The 14,799-nt window shown below is 37.6% G+C and overlaps 1 protein-coding gene across 1 annotated transcript in view; it reads left to right on the forward strand.

Annotated features, from left to right (window-relative positions):
* LOC150099338 (hypoxia-inducible factor 1-alpha inhibitor-like) overlaps positions 1-14,799 on the forward strand; it is a 136,663-nt gene that overhangs the window by 90,900 nt on the left and 30,964 nt on the right. Inside the window, exon 5 of the mRNA XM_090403369.1 lies at positions 10,452-10,622. Coding sequence (XP_090259495.1) covers positions 10,452-10,622 — 171 coding nt within the window. The remainder of the gene's footprint in view (positions 1-10,451; positions 10,623-14,799) is intronic.

Consider the following 14,799-nt stretch of genomic DNA (forward strand, 5'->3'; position numbering starts at 1 on the left):
GTGCTTCCCAAACTTCTGGATGTCAAGGTCCCCTTTGCAAAAATTAAAATATTTCACGCCCCACCTCGAAAAAAATTCGTAATAGAGAGAGATATTATTATAATATTTATTGTATTTATATTCAATACAAAACATACACAGCGAATATTGCAAAAATCAAATGCATATGTTACATTTTTTGCCTCTTACCGTTTGGTTCTGAAGACGATGCGGGCTGTTCTGGTAAAATATGAAATACTGTCCTTTTTTTTGAGTCTGTTTCTGCTTCTTCTGATTGTTTGCAGGATTTTTTTTTATTTTTTATCAGCCACTTATCCATCTCAGGGTTAAATTTTTTAACGTAGAATAGATAAAATAATATCACCACTTACCGATACTGGCACACCACAAACTGATAACATGAAATTAGTGAATATTACCTGAATAAGGGAATCCCTGGACCAGGAACATTTTTCTCTTTTGTGACTTTTCTCCCTTTACGGTAATTAAGCCTAACGCGAAACAGACAGCAAAGGCAAGTTACTAAACGTGCATATGATTGGTGAGGTATTAACAAAAGATCGCGCATCCGAAAGATAAAAGCATAGCTGACAATTGAGTTGAAATGCTAACTCTCTTCAACCGAATTCCATATGTGAAACTGCCATAACATTCATTATATATATATATATATATATATATATATATTACTTGGTTTTAACACTTTTACAAATTTTAATACGTTCGGTTGAATTTTATTGCTGCCTTGGGAAATTGAACTCACACACATCTAATTAATAACAATAGTTTTTAGTTAGATACGGTGTTTGCCCATGCAACATATGGTTTTGTTTCAGTCTATACAGCATAGTTTCTGTATGAGGGGACATGTGATTCATTAATTAGTGTGTTTTTATCCCAGTTGTCTCTAATTGCACTATTTGTTGAGAAATATATTACACAGACTCCTCATACCTTATTCACTGGCATAATAAAAGTACTTGTTTTCATTGCATGTGCAGTATAGTGGCTGTTAGGGTTGTTTACCACCGCATGCGAGTTACTATCTCCCCACATGAACTTGTTTAAGTTTTTTTTTCATGTGTGAAGTATATGCGAAACTTTTATTGGTAACAGAAAACTAGCTCGGATGACAGTGATAATATAAAACGAGTTTTGATATGTATATAAAGTCAATATCAACAATCCCTGATTACGAATGCATGATGAAAGGGACAGGAAGATTTGGAGCGTCCCTGGAGAGCATTCGAAGTAAATACAATTAACCACTGCTTTGAAATGAAACATATGAAGAAGCAATATTTACTAATATTCATTAAGCGCCAAAATACGCAGGAAGCAAAGTTTGTGAACCAACACCAATGTGTGAATTTTTCCATTAAAATATAAAAAATAACAAAAAAGAAATAATAAAAGTTAAATACGTTTCTTTTAAAATAAAAAAATCTGCTTAGTCTTAAAACATTTAAAATTTGTTTTCATTATTTCACGGCCCCTCTCAACAAAACCTACGGCCCTGGGGCCCCAGCCCACGGTTTGGGAAGCGCTGATCTATTCGGTATAGATATGTTGATGATATGTTTGCTATAAACTCTTTCTTGTTAGTGCTTCACGAATTTCTTGAGAAAATTAATTCAGTAAACCCCAGAATTAAATTTACTCTTGAAGTGGAAGAAAACAATTGCCTTCCATTTCTGGATGTTCTCATTTATGAGAACTTAATAGCAGTCAACAGTTTTCTCTGTACAAAAAACAGCTTATAGTGAAAAATACATTAATGCTGCATCACATCATCACCAGCCTTGTCAGAAATGTGGCATGATTCAAACTGATTCACTGTGCACATAAACTATGTTCTACAGGTTGTCTTTTAAATAAAGAACTGTCCTTATCAGAGCTAAATTCATGCTAACAGATACAATACCGAAATAATCAACAAAATAATAATTATGGCTTTCATCTAAATAACCCTCCTGTAGAAGAGATTTCTAAAAATTCCATTGCGTATTATTATTATTATTATATGGGTATCTTCATGGAGTCACGCAGGAGACCCAAACTGTCAAAACAATATCTATCATACCTCTTCTTGAACTCATTTACAGACGAAGCACTCACAACTGAGTCAGGCAATGCATTCCATTCATTCACCACTCTCAAGCAAAAAAAATCTAGTTCTCACACCCTTGTTAACCACACTTTTTCTTAATTTCCAGAGATGACCTCTTGTTCTTCCATCACTATCACACAGCTGAAGTATTTCCCTTGCATCAATCTTATAAAAACCTTTAAGTAATTTAAATGTTTCTATCATATCTCCTTTTCTCTGTCTATCAACCAACCTCTGTAATCCACAAGCTCTCAATCTGTCAATGTAGGAAGCATTTTTTACACTACTCACCAACTTAGTCACTCTCCTCTGAACCCTCTTGGAGTACTGTTCCATCAATGTGGTACACAGCTGGTAATCTTTTAACCCCAAATGCACAGCTTTACACTTTTCTACATTGAACTGACATCCATTACCCTTTGCCCATTTTGCCAGCTTATTTAAATCATCCTGCAAACTCTCAACATCAGCTTGATTTCTTATTCCTCTTCCCAACTTTGCATCATCAGCAAACAACTGAACATCTCCTTCAAGTCATTTCCTATATCATTTATGTACAAATTAAACAATAACAGCCCAAGCACAGAGCCCTGGAGCACACCACTGGTCACTTGCTTCATCCTGGACTCTGCTCCTCCATACTACTTTCTGGTGTGTCTCCATAAGCCATTCTCTTATCCATAACACCAGTTTAGTATCCATCCCCATTTGTTCTAATTTGCACAACAGTATTCCATGAGATATCCTGTCAAAAGTCTTTGCAAAATCCAGAAGTATCACTGTGTAGCCATTCCCCTTGTCCATCTCAGATGTCACTCTATTATAAAAAGTTAATAAATTGCTAAGGCAGGGCTGATCTGTGTAAAGCAAGTGTCAGAAAATTCTTTGTAAAATCGACCTACAAGGTTCTTTCTCATCCTGAAGTTTTAGAATCCCATGCTCACATGGTCCTTGTTGTTATGGACAGATAAGTCATTTGCTTCTCAGATTTGTCAAGATGAATATCAAGATTATAATTTACTTCATGAGTTTGATAAGTCTGGTTTGGCCATCCATCCTCTCTCTATTAGGTGTAGAATTCAATGGAATAAAACTGAAGTGTAATAGCTCTTAGAATGTGGAAACTGACTAAAAACGACAACCCTTCTTTAAGGGTAAACTTAAAAAAAAAAAAAAAAAAAAAAAAAAAAAAGGTGGGTAAGGCAGGATGAAATCTTGACCACCAGGTGGAGATATATATCTCCACCATCTTATATTATATATATATAGAGAGAGAAATAGTTAAGAAAAGGCTTTAAAAAGTGTTAAAATGGGTCAACTGATTAAGAAGTATATGGTGAAGAAGAGGTAGTGTAAAATTCAATGTGAAAATTTGTATGAATATTTTCTGACTTTGACTTTTACTGAGGTCACAAATCATAAGGAAAGAAAGAATTGTAACTTACTATATTTTAAAGAAGTGCTGATTGTAAACTTGTAAAGCTAACTAACAAAAAGAATGATATGGAAATTGTTCACAAATTATAAAAAAATATTGTAAAGGTTAAAATTATGCATAATTTTGGTTTGGTGTAACAGAATGTTAGAAGTAATTCTTTAAGTTAAGGGAATTAGACCAGATTATGTTGGCGACTTAAAAGTAAACAAAAATATTGAAGGTCGTTCAGATGTAAAGATTGTTACCACCAACTGTGAAGGTCAAAACATCAGTGACATCATTTATTTACGGAAGATTCGGGTGTCTCCGACACTAAAATCAAGGAGCTTCTGAATCATATAAAAGAGGCTAGCTGTAGGGAAGTTCGAGTTCAGGCTGGCTGTTCAGAAGTTGAGGTTGGAGGCTGTTCTAGGAGTTTGAGTAGTTTGTTTTCATCTTGTGAAAGAGAAAGCCCAGGAGAAGAAGGTCATTCTACGGAGATGTATTTCCAGTAGCGGAACGTGCCACATGCGACCAGATGTGCAACATCAACAGTAGATCCAAAAACCGATGGTTAGCTATGCTACAGATCCTGGACAAGGACTACACCAGGATGACCGCCAAAAGCCGTTCAGCAAAGGCTAGGATATAGGACCAAGGACAGCAGTCAGCAGAACTGCCAAAAGTCATCCAGACTGATAGGACTGTATTTGTTACTATGAATTTGTGAGTAGATTTTAATATGTTGACGCCGAGATTGTGATCAAGAATTGTATGTCCGTTGAATGTAGCATTGTTAAAATTAGTTGTTTAAGTCGCTATAAGAAGTAATTGAGGCTAAAAGTTAGCTAGTTTTACATTTGAGAAGAATGTTAGTCAATGATATTAATTGTAACAGCCAGTAATTGCCTAGAGTTGGTAAAGCAAGTTTTTCTTAGCATTGTGAATTGCAGGTCTATATTGTAAGGTTACCACTTTAAGTTTAAAGCAGGAATTAAAGAGAATTTGTTTAATATTGTATTGTGCTTAAAGTAAAATAAACATGTTTTGTTTGTTTAAAAACTATCGGCTGATTTTTGACCAATGCACTGCTCACAAAAATAACCGCACCTGTGTGCTTAAATCAGAGAAATTGTCACAACTGACTATTTAAGGTTATTTTTGAAAGTGATCTATTCTATGAGTGTTATAACTATTCTTCTTGTGCCATAACTTTAATTCAGGGTGGTGCAGTCGAAAAAAAAAAAAAAAAATTTTCCCTGAATTATATCTTGTAGGAAATAGTTAATACTGTATCCGTGAATTGCCTATTCTAGAGGTCTTTTTACTAACAGCGGGGACTGAATTAATAAGCTTAAGATAGAAAAAGGTAAAGAGAACTTGACAGAAAGATTTAAACAAGTAGAAGTAAGGTAGACATAAGAAAGAGTATAAGATAAATAAAATCTTAGAATATAACTAACGGCTTATAGTTCAAGAGTTCGAAATAATATTCGTAATTAATATCATCATAATTATTACAAATGGCATGCAAAATAAATAATTATTACAGTAGTATATTGAATAATAAGCAGGTAATTGGAAAAAGTATTTTGGTGTTACTATTGCTAAATCTGGAATGAAAGGTTCAATTTGTTATTGAGCATTTCTTTCAGGATTTAACTGGGATCAAAAAAACTCTGTAAAAAGGAAATGCTTGTACGTAGGTGTAGGTGAAAACTTTAATGTATTAATATTATATTAACGGAATTTTGTAAGTGATAAATTGTAAACTGTCTTATAAATAACATACCAGAGTCTAAAAGGTCTTAGTAAAAGTTACTTTAGAAGGAGAAAGTTTAAGCCAAGTCCACTTTAGCCTAATCGGCTTATGAACATAACCCCGGGGCATTGCAATGCAAAGTTCGAGACGCGTGTGCGGCACCCACGTGATGGGGAGCATTTCAGGGAGGAGCATAGGGGAGTGTGCAAAAAAGAGTTAGGTGTCATGAGCAATCAGTGACGTAGTTGGGAGAGTGGACAAGGGGATATATAAGGATTTGGCAGCGAAAATAGCTCTCTCTCTCTCTCTCTTTCCTCTGTTCTTCGTGGTGTCTCTCTCCCTCAGCTGTGGGTTCCGATGGAAGCAGTTCATGGCAACGACTAGAAGTATGATTAACAAAGGCTACAAAGTCAGGTGACGATCCGTTTCAAGCATAGCAGCGGCACAGCCATGCAGCCAGCAGAGACCGCAGCTTTATGCAGAGTCGTACGTGCCTATCTGTTGAAGCGGTGTCACTAAAGTCATAGGAACAGTTGTGGTTCGTTATCATAATCACTGTTGGTAGGAAGTCGGAGTAAATTACAGATGGTAGACCTAGGAACCTAACCGAAGGGAATCATCAAAGATTGATGTTAAGCCCATGTGATCGGTAATGTAGAAACTTTTATTGTCTTTTGTACTGAGAGCAGGAGTAGAGCGAGTGAAAGTGCTAACCGTATATGTAATAGGACCTTTTATAACTGTCTGGACTATAGTGTTTTACTTTATGGCTAAATGTTGTATTTTTGGAAGTTCATTATTACTAAATTATGCCCATGATAGAATTTTGGTATATTGTAGTCTGATCTGGGGAACCGAAAGGTTCACTTATATAACTGTGATAAGTTAACGAGAATTAGATTAATTGATCTGTTGAAAATATTTTAAGTGACTATTTAGTTATAATGAGATAGATTGTCTGAGAACTTTTGAGATTTTCCTTCATGAACAAGTCATTATATGTCTAAAGCAAAGTTTTGATCTCTGTATACAATACCTTAGTGTAAAATAAATGTTTTGCTTTCTATACCTAAGAAACTTGCCTGATTTCTCATGCCAATGTACCGCTTGCTAAAATTAGAACCTGTGTAAATTCAAGTGCGGGGGGGGGGGATTTGGTTATGACTGCTAATTAAGGAATAAACTAATAGGGTGTATTAAATAATAGATTCTAATGCCGTGTGATTATCTGCGTGTTAACTCTGACAGAAATATCTTTTTGTATAGGAATCAAGATGGCACATCTGTATTAACAAATAAATTTTTCTTGATTCCGAAAAGGAGCTAACTCCAGAACTGTAACAATAGAGGAATTTGGCTCTCGCACAGGACATTCTCTTTGTCTGCAAGAATAATACACGTGATCAGTCAGAAAGAATGGTATCTGATAAAATTTGGCTCTAACTAAGACTAAGCACTGTAAATTAGCGGCTGGAACAGCAGAACAATTGATCAATGCTTACTAAAATATAATTAACTATGAAAATAATAGATATGAAACCAAATTTATAGGTGATGAACGTAAACAGTACTTCATGCAATAACAAAAAAAAAAAAAAGAAGTAGTATTATGTTTGTTTCTTAAACTGATTAAAGTTGATACACTAGTCTTCAGCACAAGTCTTTGTATCTTCTTTGGAAGATGTATTTTTCAGATTCAGTGCATTTTCGCATGAACTGTGCATAGTGATTTTTTAAAATCTGTCATCCTTATTAAAGCAAATAAATAACATCTAATATACACATATGTAGACAAAAGAAACATATACTTATGATAAAGAAATACAGAATTGACATCATCATCAATAGTATCAGTAAATGAACAACTGAGATGCATAATCAGTGCATGCTTTATCATATCAATATGTATGTAATCCCAACAGATGTTTTATTGTCTATATACAGAGGACACAGTCCTGAAGCCACAACAATCCAACAAATATTACAATAAAATTGTTTCATTCCTAAAACAGGTGGTATTTATTTTAGTCATTATGAGTGCGTTTATTCTCAGGTCTCCTAATCTGTCATGTTTTCTAGAGATTTCATTTAATATTAAAACCTTGTGTAATCTTCATTGACAAAAACAAGGAGTATGTAAAATATGCTATGTTTTGTACACAGGATTAATATGAAATAATGCAGGACTAACATGTTATTCCATAAAAGAGCACGCATGCTGCACCCTTGCAAGTCACAGGACTCTCCCATATGTGTATCCTACAACTTTGAAAGATTTAAGGAATCTGCTGAGGTAATCCATATCATAACAGAAATTAAAGAATGAGTTTGGATGATGGTTGTGAGAAAAACTCAGAAATGCCATGCATGCATTTTGATAAGAATTTTCAAGAAAAGAGCTTCAAAAAGATAATTACTTGAAATTTGTATTTGAAATATATTGTAGTGTACCAAATTTATGGCAAACAATGTTTTGTAGTTCTTCACAGTTTAACTTGTGACACATAGTTACTGCGATTGTGTTTGTATTTTATATTACATAATTCCATATTAATACCTTAGCAGCAGTAGATGATACCATAATCTGGATAATCAGAATCCAGATGCAAGACTCATACCAACTGTACTGCATGAATGTGTATGGGAGATACTGAGCAGTACCATGAGATAGAAATCATCATGCAATTCTGTAATAAAAGAGTTACAGCGATCAACGGAATATTTGTATGAATGCAAAAACCTATAAATAAAAATATGCTAATCATAATGTAATCAATAACTAAAACCATAAGTAGATAACATGAGTGAAAATCCTTATTCATTTGATCTTAAAATCTTGTGTATCATCGTGAAGGACAGGGTAGCATGAGAAAGAAAAAATCACCATATTTGATCATGAGAATGGGATTCTTGCATTATTATTACATGACACCTCCAGAGAGTCCAAAGACTCATTGAGGGAGGATAACTACTCTACAACTCTGTCTCGACTACTCAATCCACCAACTACAACGAACTGCAACTACACCAACACCATCTACTGCCCACCACCAGTATTTTCACAGACAATTACAAACATTCATACCCACGGCAGGATTTGAACCCACAGCTTTTTTGGCTGGAGAGCGGATATGCTAACCACTCAGCCAACCAGCCTGGCTATTATGATTATTATATAACTCCAAATCCGTCTAGGATGGAAAATGGAGGAATCCATTTTCCATCCTAGACGGACATCTGGGTGGAAAATGGAGGAATCCATTTTCCACCCAGATGATTTTTTTTTTTATACCACTGACATACTAGCCCAAGAATATTGAAGTCATAGTTAGGTCATCAAATAGGTCCACAAAAAAACTGCCTTGAAATTTTATGTGAGCCCGGTTCTCTATAGACCAAACATGGACTTTTTTTCAAACAAGCATTGAAATTCATCTACCATCTAAGTACATTCATAAAATCCATATCCATGATGGAATTCAACCCACAGCCTAGTTGGAGAGTGGATACCCTGTCAATTTATCCAACCAGACTGACAAATGCAGGGTGTGACTTAAGGGTAGGAGAGCTAGATCTTTGCCAGGGTTTATTTGGCAGGACCTTCACTCAAAGCACGGTGCAGTTGAGGACATCAGAGTTAGTCTTGTGTGGAGGTGCTAGGACTTTTCCTCCTGGAAGCTCAGGCTCTTTCTTGCATACTATCCTCATTATTGGTTTCAGCCATAAATCCAACCAATCCAGTTTTCAATAATAAATTTAGTTTAACCCTTTATCCAAGTGTGAGCAAATAAAGAGTGCGCCTGAAAGTATCTTCAGGACTGGGGTAAGGTGGTACAACACCTGGAAACTCGTTGCAAAGGTGGAACAAGCTAACATCACTCCTATCTCAGTATCTCCCATAATGCAAAACGCATCTCCTTGCAGATATGTATAGTGTTATACATTAAGGGAAGGGCCACTACCTAGACTAGTTTCGACCTTTACTGAGGTCTCTTCAGTGGGAGCCAGGTCCAAGTGGAGATACCAGGCAGAAGCATTCGTAGGTCATCTTTACCTATAGGAGTTGCCAAAAGGTTTGCCACCTTTTTTTTTTTTTATCAAATTACTCTGGATTTAAAGAAAGATGTTGAAAGTTTATTTTTCACTTGGTTAGACTATAATAAATTTAGTTTAATCCTTTATCCAAGTGTGAGCAAACAAAGTTTGTGCCTGAAAGTATCTTCAGGACTGGGGTAAGGTGGTACAACACCGGGCAACTCGTTGCAAAGGTAGAGCAAGCTAACAGACCTTGCTGATGCTTCTGCCTGGTATCTCCACTTGGGCCTGGCTCCCACTGAAGAGACCTCAATAAAGGTCGAAACTAGTCTGGGTATTGGCCCTCCCTTAATGCATAACATTATACATATCCACAAGGAGATGTGTTTTGCATTATGGGAGATACTGAGATAGGAGTGATGTTAGCTTGCTCCACCTTTGCAACGAGTTGCCTGGTGTTGTACCACCTTACCCCAGTCCTGAAGATACTTTCAGGCACAAACTTTGTTTGCTCACACTTGGATAAAGGATTAAACTAAATTTATTATAGTCTAACCAAGTGAAAAATAAACTTTCAATAATCCATTTTTCCTTGGGATACATGGGCTTTTCATCTTTCAAAGCAGGCAAACTGGCCAGAGAAAGAACAGTATTCAGTTTTTTCATAGCCTTAGTTGTGTTGGCCATAATTCCACCCACACGGTTTAGATGTTTGAAATCATGCAATAAGTAAAATCACTGTTATGGTGTCTTTTTAAGCAGGCAAATGCAATGAATTTTCTATGTGCCATTTTGCATTTTTAACAAATGTAAAGAGCAGGAGTAGTTAGACCATTTTTATAGTTTGGATATTTTTCTGATGGCATTTTATAAATGAAATTAGACATCTGTTCTTAAAGCACTTAGTAAACATAGTGTGATTTTTATAAAATTAATGTTGTGAATTCATAGAACATTTTGTGCGGTTCTTTAATTTTCTGCTTATATAGAGTATCCACTTGTCAGGATTCATTTGCCTATGTTGTAAACCAAATGACTTCAGTGATATATGTTATTTACTTAGAAGTATTTTAAAAGTTAGTGCTGTGTCTCATTTCTTCTTATAAATAAACTTAAATTGATTTCAGGTGGACTTTGATTATCCAGATCTAGAAAAATATCCTAAATTTCAGGAAGTAATAGGTCAAGAGGCCATTTTAGGTCCTGGAGATGTACTTTATTTACCAATGTACTGGTGGCATCATGTAGAATCTCAGCTTAACACTGACTACATAGTATCGATTAATTTCTGGTATAAAGTAAGCTTTATTTGGACTCTAGAAATAAATTTTTAACAATTAAATAATTTTGAGAGATATTTAAAGATCATATCTACCTAGAAATACTTAAAATTGTAACTGTTTATACACTTCTTCTTCTTCTGCAGCTTCTCCCACTTAAGTGGGGTCACTGTTTGTTATGAGTCTCCTCCACACCTTCCTGTCTTGGGCTGTCACCACATCCAAGTTCTTCATCTTCAAGTCCTCTTCTACCAGCTCCCTCCATCTCTTCTTTGGCCGCCCACGCTTCCGCCTTCCTTGCACATCCATCTGCATGACCCTTCTTCCCACATATTCGTCCTCCCTCCTTATCACATGACCAAACCATCTCAACCTTGCCTCCTGTATTTTCGCTCCTAAATTCGTAACTTTCACTGTTTCCCTGACATAGTCATTTCTCAGATGATCCTTTCTGGTCACACCGCACATCCACCTAAGCATTCTCATCTCTGCTACTTCCATCCTGCTGATGTTATTTTTCCTCAGGGCCACAGTTTCTATAGCATATGTCATAGCTGGCCTCACTACTGTCCTATAAATTTTGCCTTTCAGATTGATCGGCACCCTCTTATCACATAACACTCCAGCCATCTCCCTCCAGTTCCTCCAACCTGCTTGTATCCTGCATCCCACTTCCTTCTCACCTCCTCCATCTTCTTCCACTGTCGAACCTAAGTATCTAAAGTCTCTCACCTTCCTGATGACATTTCCTTCCAGCTCCAGGTCTGTCTCCTGGCCACCGCCCACTGCGCAACACATATACTCTGTCTTACTTCTGCTCAGTCTCATACCTCTCTCTTCCAGTACTTTTCTCCATCTTTCCAGTTTAGTTTCCGCTTCTTCTCTTGTATCTACACACAGCAAGATGTCATCTGCATACAACATTGTCCAAGGTGCATCTTCTCTCACCTCCTCTGTTACCACCTCCATCACAATATTAAACAGAAACGGACTTAATGCTGACCCTTGATGCAAGCCAACTGTTACTTGAAAACTTTCTGTCTGTCCCAAACAGGTCCGAACACTTGTCTTCACATTTCTGTACATTTCCTGCACCAACCTGACATATTTCTCCGGCACCTTCTTCTCCCTCAGACACCTCCAGACTTCTTGCCTTGGCACTCTATCGTATGCTTTCTCCAGATCAATAAATACCAGATGTAGCTCCCTTTGTTTCTCCCGATATTTTTCCATCATCTGTCGTAACCCAAAGATAGCATCTGTTGTTGATCTACCAGGCATGAAGCCAAATTGTTCCTTTGCAATCTCCACCTCCTCCCTCAATCTACCATCAAGAACCCTTTCTAGGATCTTCATTGTGTGGGACATCAACTTTATTCCTCTGTAATTTTTACAGTCTTGTGCATCCCCTTTACCCTTGTAGATGGGAACAAGAGTACTCTCCCTCCATTCCTCGGGTATATTTTCCTGTTGGCAAACTTTCATGAACAGGTCCCACAGCAGGTCAATTCCCTCTTCCCCCAGTGCCTTCCATGCCTCCACTGGAATTCTGTCGGGGCTCACCGCTTTTCCATTCCTCATCCTCTTCATGGCCTCCGTCACTTCCATTCTACTGATGTTCTGCACCATCCCCCTCAGAAGGCTGCCCATCTCCTCTGTGAGTCCTTGCATTTTCCTCATTCAGAAGTCCCTCAAAGTATATTTTCCATCTGTTTCTTATGTCCACATCCCTCCATAATACTCTTCCTTCAGCATCTTTGATCTGCCTCACATGTAAGATGTCCTTAGCTGCTTTATTTCTACATTTTGCTAGTTGGTAAATTTTTCTCTGTCCTTCCTTTGTTTCTAATTGATCATACAGATCTTGATATGCCATGGCCTTCGCCTGTGCCACAACTCTCTTGGCTTCTTGCTTTCTCTCTTTGTACACCTCTCTGTCCTCTTCCACTCTTGACTCATCCCACTTCTGCTTTGCCTTCCTCTTAGCTGTCACTGCCACTTGTACATCATTATTCCACCACCAACCCTCCTTCTGCTCTCTAATCTTTCCAGATGTCTCACCAAGCACCTCGATTGCACAGCTCAGGATTACTTTTGAATTATGTTTCCACCAATCTTGTACACTTTCCAGTCCATCCGAAATCCTCTCTAACACTCTCTTCCTAAAACGATTCCTCACACTCTCTTCTTTTAAGCGAAACCACTTAATTGTCTTCATCCCATGGCAACCAGAAGTTCTTACCTTCGATCTTAATTTAAAGTCTGCGCACAGCAGTCGGTGTTGTTGTGCTACTTGATCTGTTGGAATTACCTTACAATTTGTCACAACCTTAAGATGTTTTCTTCTAGTCAAAATGTAGTCAATTTGTGAGCTGTTGTTACCACTTCTAAATGTTATCAAATGTTCTTCCCTCTTGAAGAAAAACGAGTTCACAATTGCCAGATCAAATGCTACTGCAAAGTCCACAACCCTCTCTCCTTCCTGGTTCATCATTCCCACTCCGTGGCCACCATGCACCCTTTCACAATCTCTATTCTGCCTTCCTATGTGCCCGTTCAAGTCTCCTCCGACAATCACCATCTCATTTTCTTCCAATTCCCTCATTTCTTCATCTAACACGTTCCAGAACTCATCTTTTTCCTCTGCTGTACAACCAACTTGCGGGGCATATACACATAATACGACCACCCGCTCTTCTCCAAGACCCAATTTCATTCGCATGATCCTGTCGTTCCTTCTACCCACATCCAGTACTTCACCCTTCATTCTGCCACACACCACAATTCCTACACCATTTCTTCCCTCGTTATTCGCTCCAGAGTAGAACAATTTATATCCATCTCCCAGTTCCTTTGCCTTTCCCCCTTTCCACCTTGTCTCCTGCACACATAAAATGTCCAACTTCCTCTTCCTCATCATGTCTGCCACCTCTCTTCCCCTTCCAGTCATGCTTCCAACATTCAGTGTTCCCACTCGCAACATCCTCTCCACCTGCTGGGCTCGCTTCTTTAACCGCACCCGCCCTTGATGCGGTAGCCCTCGTCCACTTCTCACAGCTGTAGGGCGATGTGGCTGCGCGTCGCTTAAGGGGTATGCCCTAGCCCTTATATCATTTTCTCTTAGACTCATAATCATAGTTTGAGTTGGCACTGAAGTTTTACGACCGGATGCCCTTCCTGACATCAACCCTCGCATTTATCCGGGCTTGGGACTGGCACCTATTGAGGCTAGCTTGCCTCCTTCAGTGGCTGCATAAGACGAAATGACTTAGCAAGATAGGAAAGACTCACCCCTAGCCCTCGAATACTCTAATAGCATCAGCGGGAAGGAGCAAGGAGAGGAGAAAGAAGCAAAGAAAGAAGAGGAGGGACCAGTCTACAGAATAATATAACAGATATATATTACATGAAGTAAGGCATGGTCCAGCATCAGGTACCTCGGGTTTGCCATGCCCGTACTCACTAAAGTGAGCCCTTGAGGATTAACTGTTTATACACTAATGCATTTTTATAAACCTGTTTTTTTTTGGGGGGGGGGGGTTCAAACTGGGTTTTTACTAGTTTCAGCCAAATGTAATAAATGAACTTGAGCTTTTTTTTCAGTTTGCTTGTGATGAGAAAATGATCCATGATTATAAGCAGTTGTAAACAGAAAGGTGTGTTTGTAATAGTAATACCATTCATTGTCATAGTAATTTAATGTACAGTCACTTCTGGCATATGCTACACATATGCCAGAAGTGACTGTAAGCGCTCACTCAAGCCAGCATTCTGGCATTGAGTGATCACCACTGGAGGGCTACATGGTGTGTAGTGTTTGTAGAGAGCTCCGGAAAAGATAAATATTATTTTAAGTAATAATTAGTAAATTTGCTTGAATCTTAAGTAGTATTGTTTATTTCTCGTATCTTAGCGTGTCTGTGTGATTTTTGTGTGTTTTCTGAGTTATTTCAGTTAGTAATTTGATAAATACGATTAATAGCGTGCACATGGCACCGATAAGAAGGAATACAATGGCATCCAGATCACCATCTTTGTTCAAAAATTTTAATATAAAGGAGTTTATTCAGTGTAGTTTATCCAGGACCTAAAATGAGATGTATGCTTTGGGGAGAGCGGTTGGAGTCTGGTTAGACAATGATAGTTGAGTGAATGTGTGCTGAAAGTGTAAGGAATGTGAGGATTTAAAGTGTGT

This window comes from Typopeltis vanoorti, chromosome 14, assembly GCF_054136105.1.
Source record: "Typopeltis vanoorti isolate ZY-2024b chromosome 14, IOZ_Tvanoo_1.0, whole genome shotgun sequence".
Taxonomy (NCBI): domain Eukaryota; kingdom Metazoa; phylum Arthropoda; class Arachnida; order Uropygi; family Thelyphonidae; genus Typopeltis; species Typopeltis vanoorti.